At 37.8% G+C, this 27531-nt stretch overlaps 1 protein-coding gene across 1 annotated transcript in view; it reads right to left on the reverse strand.

Annotated features, from left to right (window-relative positions):
* DNAH14 (dynein axonemal heavy chain 14) overlaps positions 1–27531 on the reverse strand; it is a 417787-nt gene that overhangs the window by 14454 nt on the left and 375802 nt on the right. The window contains exons 76-83 of the mRNA XM_070602297.1: positions 26628–26838; positions 24397–24499; positions 19822–20049; positions 10582–10779; positions 9360–9559; positions 6265–6425; positions 5048–5244; positions 215–327 (exon numbers count right to left, since the gene is read on the reverse strand). Coding sequence (XP_070458398.1) covers positions 215–327; positions 5048–5244; positions 6265–6425; positions 9360–9559; positions 10582–10779; positions 19822–20049; positions 24397–24499; positions 26628–26838 — 1411 coding nt within the window. The remainder of the gene's footprint in view (positions 1–214; positions 328–5047; positions 5245–6264; positions 6426–9359; positions 9560–10581; positions 10780–19821; positions 20050–24396; positions 24500–26627; positions 26839–27531) is intronic.

Below are 27531 nucleotides of genomic sequence, written 5' to 3' on the forward strand. Positions count from 1 at the left end.
TCTGTCTGTCTTTCAGAGTCAAGTGAGCTTGGACGAGATTCTCAGCTTCTAGCTCTCCCTTTCCTCATCCTAAACGGAAGCTAAGAATCCTTCTCTAGCTTAATTCACATGTTGTTGTGAGAACCCAAAGAGGCCAAGCATGTGAGACTACGTTGTAAGTGGTTAGGCTCTAAGAAAAAGTCAGGGAGAAAGGTGAAGCGGCTTTCATCCATACCGATGATGCAGTGCAGTGTAAGCCATTTTGGCCCAGGTGTTGAAGAAATTCAGTCGCTGGATGAGATCATTGACCCAGGAACTCAGGGGCTTGCATGACTTGTAGGCGTGTCTCTGTGGGGATTAGAGACAGGCACATCGCTGTCATTAGATTTGTCTTTAAAGTGTACATTCAATGGTTTTTAGCATATTCATTGAGTTGTACAACTGTCACCACAATCAAGTTTAGAACATTCTCATCACTTCAAAACAAAACTCGCCACTCCCTTTAGCGTTCACTTCCCAAATCCCTGTCATACTCAGCCCTAGGCAAACTCGAATCTGCTTTCTGTCTTTATGGATTTGCCTATTCTGGATGTTTCATGTAAATGGAATGATATAATATGTGGTCTTTTGTGCCTTCTTTCACTTAGCATAATGTTTTCAAGGTTCATCCATGTTGTTGCACACACCAGTACTTCACTGTTTTTGATGGCCCAATAACATTCCATTGTATAATGTGTTTGTGTATCTATATATTTATATATCTACCACATTTTGTTTGTCCATTCATCAGAAATATTTTAGTTGTTTTCATTTTTTGGCTATTATGAATAATGCAGCTATGAACATTCATGACAAGTTTTTTTGTGGACATATGCTTTAATTTCTCTTGGGTATATACTTGGGAGTGAAACTGCTGGGTCAAACGGTAACTCTATGTTATTTTTTTGAGGAGCTTACAGACTGTTCTCCAAAGTGGCTACAGCATGCTGCATTCCTATAAGTAACATATGAGGGTTCCAATTTCTCCATATCCTTGCAATGTTTGTTATTATCTGTCTTTTTGATTCTATCCATCCTAGTGGGTGTGAAATTGTATCTCATTGTGGTTTTGATTAGCATATCCCTGGTGACGAATGATGTTGAGCACCTTTTCACATGTCTATATAAGTTTTTAATTTGGTATAGTATTCAGGGTTTTGGGAAGAGCTGGCGCAGACTATAAAGGGAGAATTTAACTTCTGGAGCAAAGGTTTTTGTGTCCAATCTCATGCTTATCTTTTAAACAATCCTTGTTAATTTCCTACTCTGTACTTCCAGAACTTCATGGCTGATTTTATTCATGTTCTAAGAAATTTTGTTTTTACAAATTGATTTTCTGCTTAAGGCCATGATCCAGCAATCATTTCATCTTTTTGTTTTGTTTTTATTTTTTAATTTAAAAATGTCATTCAATTTTGTTCTGTTTATAAAAGCAATATATTCTCATTGTGGAAATATGAAAATATAGAAAAGTATAAGGCAGAAATAGAAGTCACTCATAATTCTATCACTCAGAGGAAATCTGTTATTTTTGTATATTTTCCTCCAGTTCTCTCTCTCTCTCATATATATACACACACACACACATACACACAGAGTTGGTTCTCCTTATTTGCGGTAGTTATGTTCTGTAAAGTTGTCATGAACACTGCATCAGTGAATACTGAACCATTGTTCCTGCTCATATTTTTGTCAACCAATCAACACATTATCTTGCGTAGTGTGTGTTTGTGTTTAAAGACATCTTATCTGTTTATTGTTGATTCATTAACATTGAACTCATGGCCAACAGCTCTATAGTTCATGAGTGAACAAAGCTTATCCATTTTCTCCATAAGGCACTTCACAGAATTCTTGTGCATAGGAATACTAGACAACATTTCAGCATTATGTTTGGGAGCCATTTTAAACAGTGAAATGACCAAGAAAAAGCAGAAAAATGTAAAAAAGCTGGCACTAAATAGACAGTGAAAAGAACACTTGTCTACACTAGGAGGGCTGGAACAAGAGGGCGGAGTGTCACCTGCTTTGATCTCAGCTAGGAATGTGCACAGAGGGGGACTCAAATTTTTCACCACTTGCACACGTGTGCGAATGGCCACAAAAGCACTGTGACTGTAGATTTGGGGTTACAAAAAAATTTTTCTGGTAGGCAAATTCACAAAAATGTAATCCACAAATAATGAGGATTGACTCTGTGTGTGTGTGTGTGTGTGTGTGTGTGTGTGAGCTTCATTGTTATTTATGAGCATCATCCTCATGATGCTTGTAGCTGTAGCTCATTAACTTTCTCTACTGTATAGTCTATTGGATGAATATACCATATATTTATCCATTCTATTGTGAATGACACAACTGAGTTGTTTTCAGTACTGTACCATTTTAAACAATGATCTGAATATTTTTATACATGTCTCTTGATACCCATGTGCAAGGGTTTACATACTTATTATATAGCTGAGATCATACTGTATATGCAATTTGAATGTTTAAAAAGTTCTTTATTCACAAAACAATATAATGAGCATTTCTCCCTCCTCTACTACTGTGGAAGGTATTCGATTTATTTCAGTTGTTTTAGTGGTTACTCTAAAAATTATAGCATGCATACTTAATTTGTCAAAGACTAAAGGTCAATATTAATTTTAACCTCCTCCTTGATAATACAAGACCCAAAGTTTCCATATACTCCCCGACCCTGGCTTAGATGTTATTGTTGATTGTTTTTATTCTCAGTCTTTCCATTTCAAATTGTTAAACATTCTATCCTTCTTTATCGTGGACATTAGTATTGATGTATTTTTGTCAGAATTTATTCACTACCTCATTTACCACTTTTTCCCTCTTCATTCCTTCTTTCATTTCAGAGCTTCCATTTCTTATCTTTCCTTCTGCCTGAAGTACATCATTTAGAGTTTCCATTAGCATTTGCTAAGCCTGAATTCTCTGTTTTTTCTCTTTTTGGTCTGTTTTATTTCATCCTCATTTTTGAAACGAAAGTTTTATATACACAGTTTTGGTTTAACAGTTCATTTCTTTAAACATAGTGAAGATACCATTTCCACTCCCTTGAAAGTTACCTTTTTTCCCCCAGCTGCCCTTAAGGTTTTTCTTAGATTTTCTGCAGTTTTATTAAGATGTGTCTATGAGTAAGTTAAAAATTTTTTTTTATCTTGCTTGGGATTTACTGAATTTCTGACATCTATCAGTTCTGGAAAATTCTCAGATCTTATCCCTTTAATTATTACCTCTGCTTTATCCTCTCCTCTCCCTCTGAACTTCAATTAAACTTATGTTGGACCTTCTGACTTTTCCCTCCGTGAATCTTAACAGCTCTTTCTTGAGTTTCCATTCTTTTGTCTCTTTGGGCTACCTTCTGAATACATTCTTCTGATCTATTCTCTGGTTTACTAATTCTCTTTTCAGCTACGTCCAATCTCTTGCCAAAGCTGTCCACGGAGTTTTAAAATTTATTTAATGTATTTCTCATTTCTGGATTCTTATTCAAATCTGCTCTGTCATTTTTAATAATTTCTTGTTCCCTGAAAAATATGTGGCTTGTTTAAATCTCTTTATTCCTTTAAACATAGTAAGTATTTTGTTGTAATCTATGTCTGATAATTCACATATCTGACATTTTTGGGTCAGTTTGTACTATTGTTATTTCTGATGCAGTTCTCACTCATGGTGCCTTGTTTTTGTGTATGCTTGGCTATTTTTAACTGATTGCTCATTCTCCTTGCAAAATATTTGTGAGATTCCCTGAGGCTCAGAAGGAAAGTTTCTTCTCCCAGAGAGACTTTGTGATCGCTTTTCCAAGCGTACTTTACACTAAATCTGGGCTGCAAATCCTTTAAAGGGGGACTTTGTAGTTTACCATGGCTCAGGAACAGGTTTTCTTTTCTCCCCTCTTCCCCCTACCTCACGTTCTTTTTTGTGCAAAGGCAACTCTCTCTTGCAGACCCCTGGGGGGGTGGTTGAGGCTTACTTCTGGCTCACCTTTCATATGAGCGTGTGTATGTGTGTTATTTCTCAGACACCTCTTGGGGTGGGCCTTGGGATTGGCTTTTTCCCCTCCCCCACAAAAAACCCCAAAACTGAACCGCCCTTTTGTTAGGATTAGCAAATACTCTCAGGGAAAAACAATTGGTGTGCTCCCTTTATATTTTCTTGCTTTGAGTTTTGGCCTGTTAATTCTTCACTACATTTCAGCTCTTTGATGCATTTGGTACTATTAAAAGTTTTCAATCAGGCAGTTCTAGTTGCTTTCATGGAGAAGTTGGTCCTATTAAGCTACCTTGCCATTACTGGAAAAAGAAGCTCATACTTTCTTTGGAAACATTTGAAATTTTATACTATTTAAAAATCATGAATATGACAAAAAAATCAAAATAGTACAATCAGATACAATGACACATAAAATGTAACATCAAAGCCTGTTTCCCCACAAAGACCCTCAAGTCTCCCTCATAAGGTAACTATTGTTAACAGTTGTTGGTGCGTTTTCTTCCAAAAGTTTAATTTGGATTTCTTGAATCTAAAGAATACAGGTGTTTTTATAAGCACATATATGCATGACAACCACATATGTTTTATATAAGTGTATATATATATGTATATGTATATGTTTTTATGATCTTTAAAAATGATGTATTTTTCTAAAACTTTAAAAAAAATTTAACATCTTAGAGATCTTTCCATGTCAGCACATACCTCACTATTTAGATATATCATAATTTTCCAACCAGATTCCTATCAATACATATTCAAGCTGTTTTCAGCTTTGTGCAATTATAAACAGTTGTGTGATAAACACCTCTTAGATAAATTTATTTAAGAGGCATTCCCAAATTGCCCCCTAGAGGTTTTATTAATATATTCTCACACCAAAAGTATGTCAGCAAATTTCAATGCTTAGCTAATATTTCATTGTGTGCACACACCATGGTAAACTTATCCTGTCCCAGGAACTGGTACATTTATTTCAATCAAGCAAGTAAATAATAAATAGGAAAGAATAATTGCTTACCTGCCACAATGTAGGCACTCTGGTATTAAGAAAAGAATCATAGATTTCCTCCAATTCTTGGGTGAGGATGATCTCTCCTTTTATAGCAAGCTGAAGATCTTTCAAGGATTTATGTATAACAAACAATAACTTATCAAATCGTTCAATTTCTAGGCTCAAAAAAGTTAGCATGGCACTATGGACAAGGGGATCATAGCCTAGGTTAAAAAAAGAGACAAAATTATTATATCCTTCAGATAAAATGAGGCTTTACATGGAGAAATATAGGCTTTGGAAATTAAAGGAATTTCATGTGTCTAGACCAGGGATCAAAGCGCATTTTCTGCAAAAGGCCAGTTAGTAAATATTTTAGGCTTTGTGGGCCATACTGTCTCTGTCACACCTACCCAGCTCTCCCACTGCAGTGTGAATGCAGCCATAGATAATATGGAAATAAATAAGCATGGCTGTATTCCAATACAGCTTTATTTGTGGGCACTCAAATTTGAATTTCATATAATATTTATGTGTCACAAACTACTATTCTTATTTTGATTTTTTCAACCATTAAAAGAGTAAAAACATTTTAGTTTGCAGGCTGTCCCAAAACAGACAATGGGCTGGATTTGGCCCGCAAGTCCGAGTTTGCCAACTGTTGATCTAAACTCAACAATAGTACTGTTTTGATAGACTACTGCCCAACATTTGGTTCCAAAATAAATCTTTTTTAAAGGGTTAAAATATGAGTGTTGAAAATTTAACTGGACAATTTACCACAGTCCAATACTTCAGCCCCTCAGAGCTGGGCCTGGAACCAACTCCGGACAACCAGGTTTGCTTGTCTCCTCTGGGCCTGCCCTCCCTCCCCTTAGTTCCTCAGGTCAAGACGTCTCCCATCAGAGGGCCCATCTAAACCTCATTGCCCAAAATGCTGTTCCAGAAGGCAGAGAGGCAAAAAGAAAAGAGAACTAGAAGCTCTTTAGAGTCTCTTCTCCTTTCTGGTTTGCTACAATTATTATTTCTGCACATTTAGTCTTGGGGCCATGTGCCCACTCCCCCAAGCCCTACTGTATCACTTTCTTCTCTGATCCCCATCTCCCAACTTGGAGACAGAAAGGAGTAGTAGAGATTTAGCTTTTGTCTCATCTCAGCCTTTCACCTCTGTGGATCCTCTGTGTGCCAGAGTCCATTCCTGAGGAGGCGGAGGTGAGGGAAAGAAGCTGAGGTCCCATGCTTACCTTTGAGACCTTTATAAAGTGACTCCCATGTGGGGCTTGACATGATGCTCTTCAAGGTGCTTGGAGTTCCAGCACATTTTTCTTTCTCCACAGACAGTGGCAGCCGCTTTAGCATGTCAGATAAAATTTTCATCACCAGTTCGTCATTACTCTGCTCACGACTGCAAAAGAAATCAAGAGAAGAATGAGATACAGATCTGTCTAATCTAGGGGGTCCTCTGTTTAGGGCCATCTGGAGGTAAACACAGCTTCACAGAGTCACAAAACCATGATACAGAGACCGTGGAGACTTATAGAGACCAACAAGTTCATTTCATCTTACAGATAAGAAAACTGACCAACTCACTTTAGACATTTGCAAGGAAACAAGTATTTTTAAAGTTTTCTTCATAAAATATTCATCATCAGAAAGCATCTGCACTAAAGCTGGTGCTCCAGCACTCAAGCTGGAGGAGCTCTTTGTGATCCTTTTAAAGTCGAGGACAGCAGGGCTCAGAGTGGTGACAGGTGCTCCCTAAACAGTCAGTGGACAGTAGGGAGTGGCACACTCCTCTTCTGAGTTCCCTCTCTGTTACTCTACATACTGGTGGGGACTGGTTTTTCAATAAATGTTCCAGGTTGCACACAGCCAAATGGATGTCATCCTTCAAAGTAAGTGATAATCTGGAAGCTACAGCTATGGATTTAGTTCAGAGCCAGTTTACAACTCACAGGAAGTCATATGTTTCCTTGCTTTGTTGTCACACTTTGTTTTCAGTGGAATTCATCCAAGGTGGCTTCAACTGATTCAAAAGATTGAAGGATTCCAAAAGTCAAACATCTTCAAAGGGCAAAGATTTGCTACCACTGAGGACAGTAGTTGAATGTGATAGATCTCTCAAGTCAAGTCTCACAGACAAGTTTCTAATACGTTTTGAGCAAAGCCAGCATAACTGCAATAATCATAGCCCCCCAAAATGACCAAAGGGACATTAATAAAGATATTTGGTAGGCTTATTAAAAGCATTCCCTTATAATAATCTCATCTCTTACTGGTGTATTTGTTGAATGCTGAAAGTACAGAATTAATCTTTAGAATTGTAGGGCCTGCAAGAAATTCAACCTGATATTCTGGGGACATACTGGAGAATTTCCGATTAAGTACTCTTCTCTCTCTATGTGTACAGCTTTCTTTCTCTGTCACAGATAGGATATATTCATTCTGTCAGTGAAGCGAGAGTTCAGTTCTCTTTATTTTGTGTCAGTGGAATGACTGTAGAAGATATGACTAAATAGTCACCCAAAGCTATAGCGAGAATCCAATCAGATGCCATTTTAACATGAGTTGCATGGTCCAAAGAGACAGGAAGACTATGAGAGAACACAGGATTCCAGTGGGTTCAGAGGTTTTAGAGGTAGATGGAAAAAAGTATACATATATCCTAAGAGCCAAAGAAATGTAAAATCCTATCTATGAGTACACAGAACTATTAAATAACATATAATTGGAATCCAGGGATGTGGGCAATGTGACCACTACCTCACAGAGTTATGGATTTATTATTATCTTAATGACAACTACAAACAGGGTTCAAGGCATCCTCTGAGTGTTGCCAACAAGAATCAATTCATTTTTTGGTTAAAATCTCTGTTTTGTTTAGTTTATTTGCTTGTTTTTTTTCAACCTTAAGCAAACTGAGAAGGCAAACTAAAAAATCAAGCAAAGTGATAAAATTGGTAACTGGTAAGCATCTTTCAACTCTGGGAAGATTTAGAATTAGGTATAGAGAGAATTGATAGAACCCAAATCATAGTAAAAATATTTTTGTGTTGAGGAATCTATTTATGTTGGCATTTTAAATATTTGTAATTTTAAGACAAGTGAAGTTCTTAAAACCTTAGAGGTCAGCCTTGTGACTCCAATTTAAAAGAGATAATTGAGAAAGTGGTTTAAATTTATGGCTTTAAGTTGAAATCCAGCTAAACTGATATAACACTGGAAACTATAAGAGAATTTAAGATTCATCATATTTATTTGTTTAATTATTAGATTTCTAAGAATTATTGAAAGAATTGAGGTTTGGCAGTCAGAAAATTGAAGTATATTACATTTATAATAATATTAATATACTTGAAAGTGTTTAATTAAGTTTTTAAATGGAACCAAACACTATTCAAAGACCTTTTAAAGTGATTGTTAAAATTTGTTAGACTTACAAATTGAAAAATTAGATTTCTAAACTGAACTTAAATGCATGAGGAACTTGTATTCTTAGAACAGCCCTGTTAGATAGGTACTATTATTATCTCTGATCTGAAGGTGGTGAACCTGAGACAGAAAGACTTAATTGACTCCCCCAAGTTCACAAAGTCAAGTGATGGAGCTGGGATTTGAACCCAGGCATAGCAAGGAAGGCAGAGATGCAGAGAGGCCTGTGTGTCATCAATTTCCTGAGCAGAGAGGAATGAGCACCCTTGGAGATGTTTAGAAATAGCAGGAACACAGTTTCTAGGCAGGGCGGGGGCGGGGGAGAGTAGGATTATCCTTTTGGCAATCAAGCCATTGAGGGCTTAAGCCATGTAGTTCTGGCCTTAACAAACATGATTTCATTTTATGGTCACAGGCTGAGGAGGCCTGAGATTTTGGGTTCCATGTGTTACACCATTTAAACCTCACAATATCCCTGACTTGTCCCTAATCTCATTGATGGACAAGTAGGATAAGGCTATTGAGGCAGTGCGACCTTGGATACAGAGCTAATAAGAGAGATAATCAACACAGACCTCTAAGAGCAGGGCTAGCTCCTCTTGACCACACTGTCCTCTTGCTTATTATGATGGTCATTGTTTCCTGTCCTATAGAAGTAAACATGACATTTCACATCTAAACAAATTTGGTTTAAAAATACTACTCACCAGGTACAATTCAAGCACTTACTCAACAAAGATTTAATGAGTACCTACTATATGTTTGGTAATTATGTATGTGTGTGTATGCTTGTTTCTGTGTCATTTGGAGAATTTAGTTTAGTATTTTTCTATAAGTTGTATACTATATCTCTTCAAATGAATAGTGAATAATTTTCAGCCAGTAACTTTCCCTAGTGAGCTCCTACCTGATCATGAGGTCGGTAGTGGTAATTCTCGGTTGCATGGCAATGAGACTGTCAATGAACTTCTGGCCCTGGACCTCCCTGCAGGCCCTCGTGGCCTCAGGGTGCAATCCTAAGAGCTCAGGAGGGTCTTCGTCAGGTAAGGACTGGATAATGTGTATGCAATCCTTTATGCTGGCAGATTCTGGCACTGGATGACATATCTGAAAATTCAAAAACGGTCAGTTTTTGCCTAGTGAGATATCTACTTTTGGTAGTGCATGAAGACAATATTTCCCCATGAAACTTTATACAGAAGGCTCTTCTTATTCGTAGGTGGCATACTCTAGACAATTCCAACGAAAGCTACATCTGAGACCCTTGTATTATAAAGTGCAGTCGCACGATACCCTCGTATAACTTTCTCGTTGGGAAAAGAGAGAAAGAGAGGAAAAAAACCCACACAACTGCTGGTGTCTAAACCTCCACAAAGGTGGAGGCTTGGATAGAGGCTAGACACTAAGCAGAGACAGGACGAGAGAAGAGGCAGAGTTTCATCTTCTTGAGTGCTTGGGGCAGGGGTAAAATTCTTGAATCCCAGCTCTCCTTCCTAGCTGTATGTGCTTGCAGGCTGAGAACCTCAGTTTCCTCATCTGTAAAGTGGGAATAACGTCTGTTTCACAAGGTTGTTTTGAGCATTAAATGAGAAAGATAGATAAATTCACTAGCATGGGATAGTCCATCAATAAATGTTAACTTGCTTCTGCTTCCTTGTGCTTTCTATTTTGTACTCTAGTTTCCCAGAGGGCATGAACCATTTTTTTATCATTCTTTTTACTTACTGTCCAACATAAGGCTGTATTTAATAGAGTAGACTACAGGTTAGAGTGTGGAGGTAGGACTTGGCAGTTTTGATGGGTGGGAATTTCTCACCATAGGAGATATGAATGGAAGATGAGAAGGAAGACAATGCCATCTGGGTGATGTTTATAAGTTGGGTAGGGGCCTGGTATAATGGAGAGAACAGAGGTCATCTCCAGGTTGTCTGTGGAGGGCCTTGAGAGGATGGATGGATAAATGAAATGGTAACGAACAGAGTAATAGTAACTTACTTTTGTAACACTGAAAGTTAATAAAAGCCATTGAAAGTGAACATTAGAATTTATTTAAATATAGATTTTAAATAATGCAGCAATATTTAGTTAAAAATAATCAAGTAATGGAAGAAAATAAATTCCTTCCTTACCTCATCATTAGAGAAACTGAAGTCCTCTCTCAGCACTTCAGGATTACAAAAGTTGTGGAGAAGGGTGTTTAAACATCGCCTGTCCCAGTGATCAGTCACGTGGCCACCGTAAACCACTTCCCCAATCAGGTAGCGCAATGCCGGCCACGGGACATCGGACTGTGCGTTCAGGACATCTTTCAACACCTTTATGGCAACCTTTAGAAAATCCACTAGTTATTATTTCAGTTTGTGTTTTCAGCTTATGTGGATATTTTAACATAAAATCAACAACTCTCAAACAGCTACATATATTTCCTCTTTAAAAATATATGGAAATAGCAAGAGGAATAAAAATATTAGGATATACATTTTTGTCCATTAATTCTTTTTTTAAAAAGTATTTCTTTTACTTTTTGAGAAGGAGTCTTTTTTCTGGTGAGGACGATTGGCCCTGAGCTAACATCTGTTGCCAATCTTCCTCTTTTTTTCTTTCTCTCCCCAAAGCCCCAGTACATAGTTGTATATGCTAGTTCTAAGTCCTTCTAGTTCTTCTATGTGGGATGCCATCACAGCATGGCTTGATGACCAGTGTGCAGGTCTGCGCCCAGGATCTGAACCGGGGAACCCAAGGCCGCTGAAGCAGAGCACCCGGATTTAACTGCTATGCTACTGGGCTGGCCCCTGTCCATTAATTCTTTTTTGTTGTTGTTGAACAAACATTGAACTACTTAATTATTATTATTATTTTTGAATAGCCAAAAGAACCACACGGTACTGAATTAAGAAGGTACAAAAGGATAAACAAAGGCAAATAAGTTTTCTCATACCCTCCACTCTAGCCATCAGATCCCCTCCCTCAGGCCACCACTGTTAGCAATTTCATGGGTACCCTCACACAGATATTCTATGTAACTATACGCACATAAATTGATTTCATTTGTCCTTTTCTCCTTCTACATCTTCCTTCTTCTCTTCCTCTCTCCCTCTCTTCCTTTCTATTCTCCTTCTGTCCTTTGACTATTTCTCATGTCCCTCTGCCTCCCTCTCTTCCATCTTTTTTTCTCTGTTTTCCTGTCTTCCTTTCTTCTAAAAATGCTAGATTAGCATACGCACTGTCCTGCAATGGCTCTCATTGTTCAATGGCTGTAACAATTCATATTTCTGCTAAGAGTGTGTGAAAGGATTCTTTGTCACCGTTCTCTCATCCTTGCCATAGAAAGAGGTGCTGATTTATTTAACTTTTGCCAGTCTGATAGGTAGTACTTTGTTGTTAGTTTAATTTGTATTTCACCCGGTACTGGTTATTTTGAGCATCTTTTTTTATGTCTATTGGTCAAGATTTAATCTTCTGTACATTATCTATTTTTCCTTTGGATTATTGGTCTTTTCCTTGTTAATACGTAAGAGCTTTTTGTGTATTATAGATAGTAACTTTTGTCAGTCATTTGCATTGCAAATATTATCCTAAATCTGTGATTTGTCTATTGACTATTTTGTCACCATCTGCCATACAAAAGTTTTTATAATCAAATATGCCTATCTTTTCTTCTGTGGTTCTGGGTTTCCAATTTTGGTGAAGTTGTCTCCAACTCTAGGATGTATATGTAATCTCCTAGATTTAGTTTTAAAGGTTTCTATTGTTTTATAATACCTTTAAATTTTACTCCATTCTGGAATTTATTTTTGCATATAGTATAAGATAAAGAGCCAAAGTAATTTTCTTCCAGCTGGATGGCCAGTTGTGCAAGAATCATTGACTTTTTAAAAAAATACCTCTTTACTGAGTTAAAATACTTTCTATGTCAAATATTAAAATTTCATATAAACTCAGATCAATTTCTGCATTCTCCATTATGTCCCACTGATTCATTGTCTACTTCTGCCAAATAATACTGATTATAGCACAGTGATTTTTAGTATGTTTTGATACCTGGTGAAGGAAGATTCCTGCAGTATTTTTATTTTTTGAACGTTTCTAGCTTATTCTTCAGCATCTCTTCTTCCACATGCATTTTATCAATTTCAAAATCTCCCTAACAGGATTCTAATTGGAATTGCATTAAATTTGATTAGTAATTTTGGAAGAATTGGTAGTTTATGAGATGGGAAGTCTTCCCATCTAAGAACACAGAATGTATTTATTTAGAGAAGGCAGGATTAAAAAAAGGAATCAGACTGCCACTTATCAGTGTAACTTGGGCAAGTTTCTTAAGTGTCCTGTGCCTTTATTTCCCTATATATAAAATGAGGATAATTAGTGAATTTATCTCATAAGATTGTTGTGAGAATTAAATAATTCACATAAAGCAATCAGAACATTTTAAGATCTCAACAAATGTCATTCTTCTTTTTTCCTCCTAATTTATAATGTTCTTTATCTAAGATACATACATTTCTTGTTAAATTTGTTCCTGAATATTTAAAATGTTTTTATCATGATTGTGAACATACTATGTTTTCCTCCTTTCATTTCTAGGTGTTTATTGCTGGGAAGAGTTTTTGGGTTTTACATATTTATAGTTTTATCCAGCTACTTTACCAAATTCTCTGTTTCTAGTAGGTTTTTTAAAAACTAGTCTTTTAAGTTTTTTAGATATACAATTATATCTTATAGTTTTTTTCTCTCTTTCACAGCATTAATACAGATTACATAATTTTCTTATCTGATTGCATTTAGCAGAACTTTGAAGGCAATGTTGAATGATGATAGGCATCCCTGTCTGATTCTTGCTTTTATTTGAAACCATTTCAGTGTTTGGCTATTTAGAATGATATACACTGTCGTTTTTTGGTAGTCTTTTTCATATTTAAGTACCTCCTTTTAATCCTAGATTTTAGAGTTCTTATCAGGAATGGCGCCTGAAGTCATAAGAAAAGCCTTTTCTACATCTATTGATATGATCATATAAATTAAGATTATAGATTTCCAGATATTGAGCCATTCTTGCATTCTTGGAATAAACCCTACTTCATCAGTGTATTATTCTTTTGATTCATTGCTGAAACATATTAACAGTTTATACAGAATTTTTACATCAAATCCTAAGTGAAATTAGCCTATAGTTCTTATGTATATTTTCTTTATAGGTATTCATATTAAAATTATGTTGTTTTCATAAAATGAATCAGGGAGATTGCTATCTTTTTCTAAGGTCTAGAATAGTTTAAATAACATTAATACGTTTGTTTTTTAAAGGTCAGAGTGAACTAAGCTATGAAACTATTTCATTCTGCTATTATTTGCAATATCTCTTATGACAATTGGTCTACTCAAAATTTCCATTTCTTTCTGAGTTGATTTTGATAATTCTTATTTTCTGGGAAATCATCAGCTTCATCTAGATTTTCAAACTTTGTCTTATCAAAACCCAATTTTTGGATTTATTTTTCTTTTCTATTACTTTTTTGTATATTATTTCATTCAAATTACAAATTATATTTATTCTTTCTTTTAGTTCCTTTTGTTTTTTTCTAATATCTTAAGATGAATATTAATTTCCTCCATTTCTTCTTCAATAATGAAGGTATTTAAGGCCATAGAGTTTTAAAAAATTTTTCTGAGCATAGTTTTGTACTGTCACATCATTTTTGGTATGAAGTAGTCTCATGTCCATTGTGCTTGAGATATTTTGTGATTTCCCTTTTAACATCCTCTTTGATAAAAGGCTTATCTAAAGGCATGTTTCTTAATTTCCAATTTAATACATTTTTTGGGGTCAAATTTATTAGATTATGATCAGAAAATGTGACCCATAAAATCATTAAAGATTTTTCTTTGTGGCCACGTTCATGAGTTTTGGAACAGTTCCTTAGATATATGAAAAGGTATGTGCTGTCTGCTGGAGGGATGTTAGCTCTATATACATCTGTTAATCAAGTTTGTTGATTATATTATTGTATTCTGTCTTATTTTTGCTTATTAAAGCTATCTAATTCTGAAAGAGGTTTTTAAAAATTGTCCACAATAATTACATATGAATATACATGTATGTAACGTATATGTTCATGTATATGAATGTGTCTCTCTATACATACATATATGTATTTTTTGCTACAGTAAGCTATTGTTTGATAACACAGAGACCATACAGCGTCATGGCTGAAAGCACAGCTTCTAGAAACTCTGAGCTAGACTGCCTGTGTTTGAATCGTGTCTGTTCTGCTTACTAATTAGGCAAATACTTAACTTTCTGTATTTGAACTGTAAAATGAGGATAATACTCCCTTCTTTATTGGTTGTTGTGAGCCTTAAGTTAATTAATCCATAAAACATTTAAAACCATGCCTGAGAGGAAGTACTCTATAAAAGTTAACTATTTTCATGACTGTTATATCTTCATAAAGTGTTTCTATTTCTACTATTTGGTGCTTTTTGAGGTTAACTTCCATCTTGTCTGCTATTAATATTTCCATTTCTGCTTTTTTTTGCTGTTCCTATTTTCTTGGCAGTTGGAAGCTTCCTTCACGAGTTTGTCTTTTTCTTATAACTTGCATATGTCTCAGTGAGAGACTGCAGTCCATTTATATTGCATATGATGCCTGATAATATTGCTTTCGTACGACTTTATGTTATTTCTTTTACTTTGTTGTTTCTCTCCCTCCCTCTTATTTTTGATCAAATTGTCATTTCTTTTTTCTTTTTATTCCTTGTTAATTTAAACATTATAGGGTTCCCATTACAGGTTTCCCTTCCTTTCCTTGAATTCATATTGAAATAACATTTCTTTTTTCAAGTGAAAAGAAGACATCAAATATTTCCTCACCGAAGTGTTCCAGTTTCCGCATTTCCTTCTCTGTCCTCCCTAACTTTGGGACCAGCAATAAGGTGGCAGGTTCAGAAAACCTCTGCTTCCTGACCTTCCTCACACGAAAACTCAGACGGCTTTTCCTCTCCGCCCCTCACCTACACGTCCCCTCCACTCCAACTCCCAGGTTTTGTTGAAATACGTTAGCATTTTTAGCTTAAGACCATTCTGGGAATTTTTCTTGTAGTGAGACTCTCCCTTTAGATAATCTATATTCAGCAGTTAGACTACTCACCTCGACAGTTTATTATCCTCCATTTAGATTTAACAGTTCACTGCAACGCTTAACAATAAACTGCTCACCGCAGTTTCCATTTCTTTTCATTTTTCTTTCCTTTGGGTCTCTGTTCTGATATATTTATGCATAGTTACAGATATTACTGAAGCATTTTCCACAGATAGACAACATGAATTATACATGATTAAATCCTTGCTGATATGCAAATATCCGTCTTTGACTCTCACGGGGTGAATGACATCTTGGCTGGGAACAAGATCCCTAGACTAGTCTTCTCTCAGCTTCTCTGGATGTTATGCCACTATCTCCCAGCCAGTGATGTAGAAGACAAGTCTAATGTCATTATTTTCTCTTATAACTTGTCCCAGAAGCTTGGATTTCAGGAATTTTCTAGCTTATGTCCAAATTATGTCTTTACAATCACTGAGTTAGTCAGCCTGAATCAGTGAGATTTTCAATTTGCAAACTCAAATCTGTCATCAGTTCAGGGAAAATAAACTAGCTTTCCTCTTAGTTTGTTTTTCTCCATCTATTCCAGTTTCTCCTTAGGAATTCATATCATTTTTATTCCAGTTTCTCCTTAGGAATTCATATCATTTGAATATTAGGTTACCCTTCAAATATCTGCTTAATTTTTGCCTCATGATTTCCATCTTTTTGTAATTTTCTTCCTATGCTTGGGTTACTCCTTCTATTTGATTTTTCCAGCCCTTAACTCAAGTTTCAACCACGACCATTCTTTCCTTCAGTTCATCTATCTCATTTTTTTTTAGTTCAAAAATCATGGTGTGTGTTTACAGCTCCATTTTGCTGACTACAGAGCATGGAGCCTACGCACTAGTTAACTCCTCTGGCCACACACGTGGAATGAACCAGGCCAGAGCACAACGATACCTGCCCTTTTTCTTTTGTGACAATGAATAATCTTTGGAGATTATATAAAAAATGGAGCTGTTAAGAAAAAAAGTAAAACTCCAAACTTTGGAAATAGGCAAAAGGAGGACCACATATCTTCTTGATGTCATATTGGAACATCAGCTGATATGCTCATTCAAGGATTATGGACCCCTCCAGGAACATCTACTTTTGTTTTGACCTACTGTTCCTATTGATTACAGCACTTTAAAACTCTGTCAGAGTGGATGCTAACTTATAGAAAACTGATAGCCCTGTATATGGTTCTTTCTGATGACAATGCAAATGAATTTTGTCATGTAGAAATACAAATGGTTCTGGCTCATAAAGAAAATTGCAACTCAAAGGTTACAATGTTATTGCCTGTGGGGCATTTACCAGTTTTGTGTGTAACTTAGCAGTCATATTTCATGACTATTTCTTTCAGTTACTATAAATGCTTCTGCTGTCTTATACTTTTAAAAATCAGTTTTACCAATCTGTTGGTTCTTCCATCAGTGAGCTAAAACAATCTTTGATATGTGCTCACTTAAAAAAATCCAGTGTGTGAATGGTGTATGTGAATGAGCTTTTAGGTCCTGACAGGCTCTTATCATTTGCTGTTCTATTTCTTGTGTTCTTTCTCTCTTTGGCCACTGGATTTCGTTAGATAAGTTATTTTTCTTGGTCTTGTCTCTGGGGCTCAGGTCCAGGTTTGGGGGAGCTTTCAGTGGCGCTCGCCCTGCATCTGGTGGAAGATAATTGATGTTTAGTCCTATGGACTAGCAGATAGCACGGGTCAGATGCCAGGCCCCAGAGGAAACTCTCTCCAGTCTCATGACAAGGAGCTAGCTGGGACTGGGACTCCCCCTAGTGGGAGGAGCTGTGTCCAAACTCAACTTCCCACTGAGCGGGAAGTTTCCATTTCCTTAATGAGAGGGGCTGAGCATAAATCCAATTTCCCACAAAGTTCCAAGGGGTTAGCAGTTGGAATTTCTAGACAGCTTCCTGAACACCAGGCACCCAAACTCAGACAGTTCAGCGCCGAGGTGGTCCGTTTCTCTCCCATTGGCAAGGCTGCTCTCACAATTGCCACATAAAAAGGGACAATAAGTGGGGGAAACTCTCCTAGAGAACAGTGCCATGATGTACCCACCGCTTCTGGCTTAAGCAGCCCTCTCTGCAAAAGGCCAAAAGGGCAGCAGCATCCATGGATTCCAGCCTGCACCAGGTGACGCTGCTGGTATTCACCCAAGCTCTGTGCACGACCAGGTACCTTCTAACTCCTGACCTTCCATAATCCCACCATTCGTTTCCCTTGCAGACAGTTTAGTGTACATTTAAATATATAGTATAAACATGTCTGCAGAAATGGGATCATTCGATGCATACTCTGCCATATCCCAGCTTTATCAATCAATCCTATAATGGTGATTATCTCTTTCTACATCAATAACAATAGGAATTTTTTAAAGGCTTTTGATATATATTACCAAGTTGCCTTCCGGAAAGTTAATAACAATTTGATTCCCACAGCAGTATAAGATAGTGCCTGCTTCTCTGCATTTTTGTTTCTTTGTTTATTTCAGCCACTGTGGTAGTGAACGCCGGCATCTCACTGAGGTTTTAATGAGCATTTCCTTGATTGCTATGTTAGTCGGGGCTTTCCAGAAAAACAGAACCAATAGGATGTATATACATATAGGAAGAGATTTATTATAAGAACTTGGTTCATGCAATTATGGAGGCTGACAAATCCCAAGATCTGTAGTTGGCGGGGGGGGGGGGGCTCGGGGGAGCTGATGGTGTAGCTCCCATCTGAAGGCCAGCAGGCTCGAGACCCAGGAAGAGCAGATGTTTCAGTTCAGGTCTGAAGGCAGGAAAAAACCAATGTCCCAGCTCCAAGGCAGTCAGGCAGGAGGGTTTCCCTTTTTGTTCTATTCAGTCCTCCAACTGACTGGCTGAGGCCCACACACATTTAGGGAGAACAATCTGCTTTACTCAGTCTACTGATTTAAATATGAATCTCCTGCCACAACTAAAAGGACCCACAACTATAGTATACAACCATGTACCGGGTGGATTTGGGGAGAAAGAAAAAAAATATGAATCTCATCCAGAAACACCCCCTTAGACACACTCAGAATAATGTTTGCCCATATGTCCGAGGACCTTGTGGCCCAGCAAGTTGAAATAGAAAATTAACCATCACAATTACTGATGAAGTTGAACAAATTTTCATACTCTTATTGCCTTTTTGTATGTATATTGTGAACTGCCCATCCATGTCCTTTGCCTATTGGGGTGTTTTTTTCTTTCCCTTATTAATTTATAAGAAATCTTCACATAATGAGCATATTAACCGTTTGTCTAATATAGGGTGCAGACATTTCCCCCCAATATATGGTTTGCCTTTTGACTAAGCTTTGGGTAAGGTTTGGACAGAAGTGTGCTTGAGCTCGTGGTCCTGGACAGGGACCCCGAGTGCAGTGCTTTAGGTGACCATCTGGTTAGGCGCAGAAGCAGATTCTCTGACAGTCGAGCTGGCAGTGAGTGTGACAGCCTCCTGTGAAAACTGAAGAGACCGATGAAGCCATGGAAGACAGGGAGGGGCCCATCTCGGGTGGGTCTAGGCGACAGACACCCGGAGGCAGAACCAAGATTTTCCTCAGAAAGGTTTTTGGTATCTGCTCTAAGGGTGACCAAGGCAGTGTCCTGTGCTGGAAGCACAAGTGCAAGGAGGCTAACCAGGGAAAGATTTAAGGAAGAGCTCCTACACAGCTACTGTGCGATAACGAAAACACACTGCAATGGTAAGCACAAACAGAAGGTTCTGTATAGAGAATGGTAAAGAAAGACTATTAAGCTAAACTCCACCCGCCCCCACCTTGGGTCTCTTGCTTTAAATGAACAAGTGAAAACAACAAACACTTTGCAGTGGCTCATGGGTGTCAGGCACTGTCCTTCGGCTTTACCTGCAACGGCCTGGCTTTTATAGAGCCCTTCCGAGCAAGTGCCGGCATTTGCCCTCCCTGCCCCTACCCTGCTTTTTTTGGCCAAGGAAACTAAGACCCAGAGAGGTTAATGAGTTTACCCAGCAGATTAAAAACTTGTACAGCTATCAGTGGTGGAGCCGTAATTTGGAAAAACTGGCTTCAGGGTCCATGCTTTGAAACATCAGCTGTTACTGCCTAGTTACAGAGTTCATTTTCTTACCACCGTGAAAAACACTTCGTATTTGTGCAGAAACATAGTAGGCTCTCGGTTTGTACCTAATTGTTATTTATCTATTGCTATTGTTTATTTTAAGACTTCACTTACCTCCAAGTCTGAAGAACTAAATTTATAAGCAATATTCCAGCCGAATATTCCACAGTTGTTTCTTTCGTTGATCAGAGTATTGAAAAAACATAAGCTGAATAGAAGTTTTTTCCACCATGGTCCACAGTCAGGCGTTTCAAATATTTCTTCCGTTACCTCTCCAATCCCACCATATCCAAATGTCTGGAGTAAGTTACTCTTCAATCCCTGGGGATTTTCCATGGAAATCTTTAAAACAGATTTGAGTCAGAACAGCACGTGAGAACAGATGCAGGACTAGGACTGGGGCTCTTCCTTGCAGAGCGTGGGGAAGAGAACCAGCTCAGAATGTAGCTGTTTTCAAGATTTGGCGGCAATCGAAACTCTTGTGTGATTCTTTTCCCTTTTGAAAGCTTCTGTAGCAGGACTGTACCCGATTTCCTGTTGCTCCAGTTCACTGCTCATCGAGAGCACTCCTGCTTGCTCTAGTGTAGAGTGCTGGGAGCACAGCATTTTAGAAAGTTGACCACGAAGGGTGACCGTGGTCCAGGTGCTGAGGGGCAGCTGAGTGGCTAACAGACTCAGGGCTGCATGGCCTCAGCCGCAGAGGCGGGGCGGGGCGGGGGGGCCAAACCATAGAAACGGAGAACAAACGGAACCAAGAAAACTATCAGGCATCTTTGATATTAGAAAGGAGAACAATTAATTTGGTGTTTTACTAAATTGTTTTGCTTGCATTAAAAATCCCTTTGGTTGACTTCTTAACCAGGATAATTGAAGTGAGGAGGGACAGGAGGTGAAGTGGGGACAGAATCTATTAGAGAGTTTTTTATGCTGAGGAAGATTTGCCCTGAGCTAACATCCATGCCAATTTTCCTCTATTTTTTAGGATGTGGGCTGCCAGCACAGCATGGCCACCAGCAGAGGAGTGCAGGTCCGCGCCACTGACACGGAGCAGGCTGAACTTAACCACTAACCCACTGGGGCTGGGCTTGGAGGGCTTTTTTGAGAGTGTGGCTTTTAAGTCTGAAACTGTGAAGGATCTGAAACGTTCTCTGATTAGCACAGTTTACATATACATACATACATGTGCATATGTATGTATATGTTCGTGTATATCATACATAAGAATTATGTGGATATGTATATATGATATGCGTAGATATGCATATATGATACGTGTGTGTGTGTATGTGAACATGAGATTTCTGGATCAAAGATCAGACTATTTATCCAGAGCAGTTTATGGTGGTTCTCCATGCTCTGATTCCCCAAAGGGCAACATAGTGGGAGCCAGACATATCCTGTGTGTGTATAGTGGGGTGTGTACCATAGGAGGGGACTCAGATGGTGAAACATGGAGCTTATATAGAATGGCTGGCCTAAGCCCTGTGGCCAAGTGGTTAAGTTCTTGCGCTCCACTTCGGTGGCCCAGGGTTTCACAGGTTCGGATCCTGGGCGCGGACATGGCACCGCTCATCAAGCCATGCTGAGGTGGCATCCCACATGCCACAACTAGAAGGACCCACAACTAAAAATAGACAACTATGTACCGGGGGGCTTTGGGGAGAAAAAGGAAAAAATAAAATCTTTAAAAAAGAAAAAAGAATGGCTAGCCTAGTAGCCCCGCCAGAATGTAAACAAATCCTCTCTGGGGAGAGAGAAGGAGGTCTCCACAGGTTTTTCCACTCCTGGAGTGTAAGCAAATGGCTCTGAGTTTTACTGCCCTCAGGATGAAAGCAAGTGGCTCCAGGGGATTGAAGAGAAGCTTCCCTGGGTCTCTCGCTCTTAGAATGTGAGCCAGTGGCTCTGAGAAGTGCTCGAGAGGAGATATCCTCTATCTTGCAAAGTGTGTTTACCTTTCAAATGTCCTGTAATGCAGGTTCCCCACAATCTGTGCTCAGAGACCCCTGGCTGTGCAGAAATGAGAAAACATCACAGAGCATTGTTCCTGACTGTTACGACTGACTTTTCTGAGAACTCCTGCTCATGTCTCTAGAAGCAGACATGTGTCTGCCCCCGGAAGGAACTCTCTCTGAAGGGGACGAGAGACAGAAAGGGAGACAGAGCGTGAGGGAGAGAGATAGGGAGAGAGAAAATGTGTGTGTATAATCAGTATTGCCTTGGGAAGAAAGTTGCTAACATCTAGAATGAAACTTTATTTTTTTAATTTCAAAAGCAAGTTCATGCCATGTTTGTGGTTTTCCTTTCCCTTCTCTTTCTGTCCATTTTTTTTTTTTAATGTGGGATGATAATGTTTGGGTCATATTTGTAAGGAAGTGATTTACTCACTCTGGCAATTGATTCTGTTAAAAATCTGAACCTATTTTTTTGCGGGGGAGTGGTTTGCCTTTTATTCAAAAAATGTTTTCTAATATACTCCAAAGCAAAGAGAGTCATAATTAACTCCATGTACCCACCACTCACCTTCAACAATGGTCAATATTTTGACAATATTGCAAAATCCTGTTTTTAATATTAACTTGTGCTTAGTTGAGCATAAAAAATGCTGTAGCCAACCTATGAGAGCTCTGTGATACCCTTGAGTGCATTATTTTGTCTATTTCCCTGTCATCTTTCAAGTCTGTGCAAATGTCCCCTCCTTGATGAAGACTCTCCTGCCTGTCTCCCTCTGTCATCCTACTGACCACATGGTATCGTGTAAAGGAAACTCTTGTTTACAGTTCTCATTCCTCCACTAGTCTGTGAGCTCCTTGAAGTAAGAACTTGGACATATACTGTTAAAATATCTTTCTTATTATATAATTAATACATACTTCTTGTAAGAATTTTAGAAAAACAAAAATAAAAAATATGAAACAAAAATATTAACAAATATATTATAAAATATTTTTGAAATCTTTAAAAATAAATAATAACATGTCACCTAGACATAACTACACATAATATTTGGTTATATTTCATTCTATATAATGTTTTTCTTCTTTTTGTTTTCTTTTATAAAATTTATCACATTATTCGCTCTGCTTTGCATTCTGCTTTTTACCGTAGTCATTTCATGTTCTCAAATCATTAAATATTCCTTTAGAATTTGATTTATAGTAGCAGCATCCTATTTCATTATATAAATATACCATAATTTCTTTGGCTTTTTCCTAGAAGTGGGTCACTTAATTAAATTGTATGAAACTTTAAAAGAATCTCTCTATATTGCAAAATTACCTTCCTTTCTGCATTAATATCTTTCTAATATTACTTTATCAGCAATATGTGAGAGTAGTTATTTCACTGTACCCTTAACATCACTAATTATAACATAATATTTAATCTTCACCAATTTGATGGACTATCAAAGGTATCTCATTGTTTTGATTTGCATTTTTCTGATATCTAGAGGCTGAATTTTTATTTTTTCATATGTTTATTGACCTTTTGTGTCCTTAGCCCATTTTTCTTATGGGGTGTTAGTGCTTTTCTTAATTATTTGTAGTTGCTCTTATTTACATATTAAGAAAATTATCATCTCTATCTGTGTAGATAATGATATATGAAAAATCTCATAAAGTTTTATGTACGTACTAATTAGAACGACGTTAAAAAATGCTTACACTGATGGAGACTTAGAGCAATGGACCTACTTAAGATGAAATGTTCCTTGAAGCTCTGTCTCTGTCCCTCCCTGTCACCCTTCACTCCCCTGCCCCCAGCACCTCCCCCTCCCAAGTCCCCACTCCCGCCAAAGATAAAAGGCTGTTTGAGATCATAATCTGCTCCAGGAGGTAAGTGGAGTATTTTGAGCCTCAGGCTAAGAGCTGTGGATTTCTCCAATCCACGTTCTGTTTTCTCCAGGAGCAGGATTGTTGGGAAGTGATTCAGAACTGTCAGCTTGGTAAATCTGCACAGAAGACTGGGAAGAGCTGGGGAGCTGTGTGACAGGGAGAAGTTTGTTCCCAGGAGTCAATCGGGTTTATTCTCAAACTGGATTGAGACTCCATCCAATCAGGAATGTGCCCCATCCACCTGATTTGCTCTGTCGTCACCCTGATTCTGTGGAAGTTGGATGGGCATGTGCTTTCACGTCTGGGCACGGCATTCTGCCTGTGCCAGTGGTTAGTTTTCTTTGCTATTAGGACTCCATCTTTTGGTCAGCTGGACACTTGTTTAACAGGATTGACCAAGTCTTAGTATTTGTTCAGACCCAATGGTGAAGATGAGAAGTCACAGGTAATCCTTAATTAGGACATTTTAGTCAATAGTTTCCACCTGCTTTCTGCCAGACCGTTTCCAGAGAATTAATAATGAACTGTGAAATGGGTAGGGGGAGCAGAGACAGAAAAAGCTACAGAAGCAAAGGGCAAGGAAAGGACACAAATTCTACATTCTGTTTTATAACAGTTGGGAGCCTAAGCATCCTTGTTTGAGAAAACAAATGTCTAAACTGTGAACCATTTGAAAGCAGTGATCTTGTCTACTCCTTTAGCATCCTTCCTGGTCCACAGGATAGGGCTGAGCACAGAGCAGAAATTTAACATACTAAAATTAGCAATCTCCAATTAATTCAGAGCTATGAATGCAAGATGATTTACATTCAGTGTTCCTCAGTCAATATTAAAATCTGTTATTCTTTGTTCTTACCTTGAAACTCTTTTGAACAATAGGAACTGGGAAAGAACTGTCTGATTTTGAGCTTAACCAGAGCCTAAACTCAGGGTCTATTTTCACATCTGGACTACTAAATCTGAAAAATACAAAATTTATAAGTATTTTAATGTGAAAAGTTTAAACCAAACCAACATGTTCTAAGAATCATAGTATTTCAATGTTTAAAGTGACCTTAGAAATCATTTTAATAATCAAAAGTCTTATTAGACTACTGTAAGAACTTTCATGTTGCACAAGAATTTGCACAAGACCCATTAATTCCCATTTAAAAAAAGTAGTTTTCCCTCCCTTAAGTATAAAAGTGATATATACTCATTGTAAAAAATCTGGAAGCAAATTATAAATTAAGAATAAAACGAAGAGTTCCACTGGTCAAATCTGGGACAGTTGAACATCAAAATAAATGATGATAGAACATATTATAATCCATTCACTAAAATAGGAATCTATGAGTCCATAGTGATATAAATAAACAAATGGATAAATAAATAGAGAAGGAAAAGCTCTTCCTTATAGTAGAACATCATTTAATTAATTTAGAAGGAATTATGATAGGGTGACAGTCAAGCTTTAAAGGCTTGATTTGATAAAGAAGTATGAATTTCTCTTAATCATACACTGATTATATAGAATGTATTTTATATACCATTAATTACTCTTACTGAGATTTTGAAATTCTGTTCTGAAGAACATTTCTCTAATTTCCTTTTTAAAATGATACATTGTTATCTACCATTCTACTGTTTCTATCTTAATACACTTTCTTTTTTTTTGGTGAGGAAGATTTGCCCTGAGCTAACATCTGTGCCAATCTTCTATTTTGCAGGTGGGACACCACCAAAGCACGGCTTGATGAGAGGTGTGTAGGTCCATGCCTGGGATCCGAATCCATGAATCCTGGGTCACTGAAGTGGAATGTGCGAACTTAACCACTACACCACCCAGCCAGCCCCCTTAATACACTTTTTGAAGGCTGATACAATGTCTGTCTAGTCCAGGCTGTGTCCTTGTCTCTAGAATGATTTCTGGCAAATAATAGGTGCCCTATAAATATTTTTTAGGTGAATCATGAATGAAAGACCTGGTAGATAATATTGTGTCATCTTCAAAAGTTTACATCTATTGAAAGCATATAACTTAGTAATTTTCTTTTTCTGACTCTCTTAAGTGATGAATGTGAAAAAGAGAAATTAGCAAATAGGTTTTAAACTGCTAGAAGAAAAACAGTCTGAGAACAGAATAACTGATATTAGCGAAGTTTTCAGTAATTTAATCAGGCAGTTGCATTTTGGTGTTCTAGTCTCCTTGCAGATGCTCACAACATAAAAGCAGGAAGAAGAGAGACCCTCATCTAAGCACACTTTATAGTATAATATCGGCCATACACAGTAAAACAGACAGAAATGCAAGGCTGGAGAAAAAATTATAGTGCAATTGGTTAAAACATTGCGAATTCTTCACTCAAAGTTATAGCAACTTCCAAATACCTCCAATGAAAACAAGAAGGTTAAACCTCTGGAAACTTCTGCCTGAGTGAGCAAGCATTTTGGGAGATACAGCCGAGAAAAGTGGGTTGAGCTAGAGAAAGTTCAATCATCACTGAAAGTCTGGGTGTGAGGTATTATATTCAGCTGTTTGGAATCATAGAGAATACAGTCACATGTCACATAATGACGTTTCTGTCAACGATGGACCGCATATACGACCACGGCCCCATAAGATTAGTACTATATAGCCTAGGTGTGTGGTAGGCTCTACCACCTAGGTTTGTGTAAGTACACTCTATGATGATCACATGACAAGGAAATTGCCGAACAGTGCATTTCTCAGAACATATCCCCGTTGTTAAGGGATGTGTGACTGTGTTAAAAACTAGGTCACAGACCTATCCATCTGTATGTGTGTGTAGTTTGCATGTGTATCTACTGAGAGTGAGAGTTTGAGGAGGAGAGAGAAAGTGGTAAACAAGATGGAAAGTAAAAACTAAAGAGGCCTTTTTGTCTAATAAGAACTCATACATTCTTTTCATAGTCTTCAAGTTCTTAGAGAAAAGAGAATCCAAATAAGATAGCTTAAGTTTCCTCTAAAAGGCCTGACACATTATTTTATCATTATTTAAGTACAGTATACATTGCTATTTCCAGTTCTACTTCATTGTTTGGATAATTAATCTGACCCCTTACAAATAAGTGTAAAATTCTTACGATTCTACAATAGTGCAGAGCCTTGGCATAAACGATGCTGCCAGATGGCAGTTCTGGAGGAAGACCCATCGTTCTGTTTTGGTTAGGGCCTTAACAATGAGGTCCTCTGCTTTAGCCGCCTGGCCATGACCCAAAGAAATCATGGCCACATGACGTGTTGTTCCTTTTAGCTCCTGTGCAAATTTCAGGAGGGTATTGGTGAGGTCAATCCCTGTATGGCAATGTGGAGAGAGACATACAATTGTAAACTCATTTAATTCCTTCTTAAAAAATACAATCTAGCATTTATTGAGTGGTGGTGGGAGAAGGTGTAGACACAGTGGAAAAACTACAGTCTTCCAAATTAGAACCCAGAGTTCAAATTTTGGCTCTGCCACCTCCCTACCAGGTGACCTAGGTTTTTTAACATATGGGGATGATAATATCTACCTGTAGCAGCAACTGCTGATTATCTACCCCAATGTCTACTTGTCCTTTCCTCCTGTGTAGCTGAACCCCAGTGTTACTTGAGATGGCCATGTACCCAGCTAAAATACTTCATTTTTAGCCTTTCCTGCAGCCAGGTATGGGCATCGAAGTCTTGTGAATAGGCTTGGGCAGCAAAGTTGGTTAACTTGTGTAATCGTTCCTTTCTTCCATTGCGTTGTTTAGAACACAGATGTGATGCATAGAGCCCTAGCTGCCATCCTGGCTGAGTCTTCGAGAGATGGCCAGTACCTATTGTGAGTGTGTCAGGCATATAGCCAGCTGCGTTACAAGCAAAAGTTCCCATGAGAAAGTCTCCACGTGGAGGCATTTTGAACAAGGATTTTGCCTAATAGAATCAAAGTTTGAAAATGGTAAATTCTAAAGACATATTTGATTTGGAGACGATGAAGAACAGAAGATAAATGAAGAAAATATT

Source organism: Equus przewalskii, chromosome 31, assembly GCF_037783145.1.
Source record: "Equus przewalskii isolate Varuska chromosome 31, EquPr2, whole genome shotgun sequence".
Taxonomy (NCBI): Eukaryota; Metazoa; Chordata; class Mammalia; order Perissodactyla; family Equidae; genus Equus; species Equus przewalskii.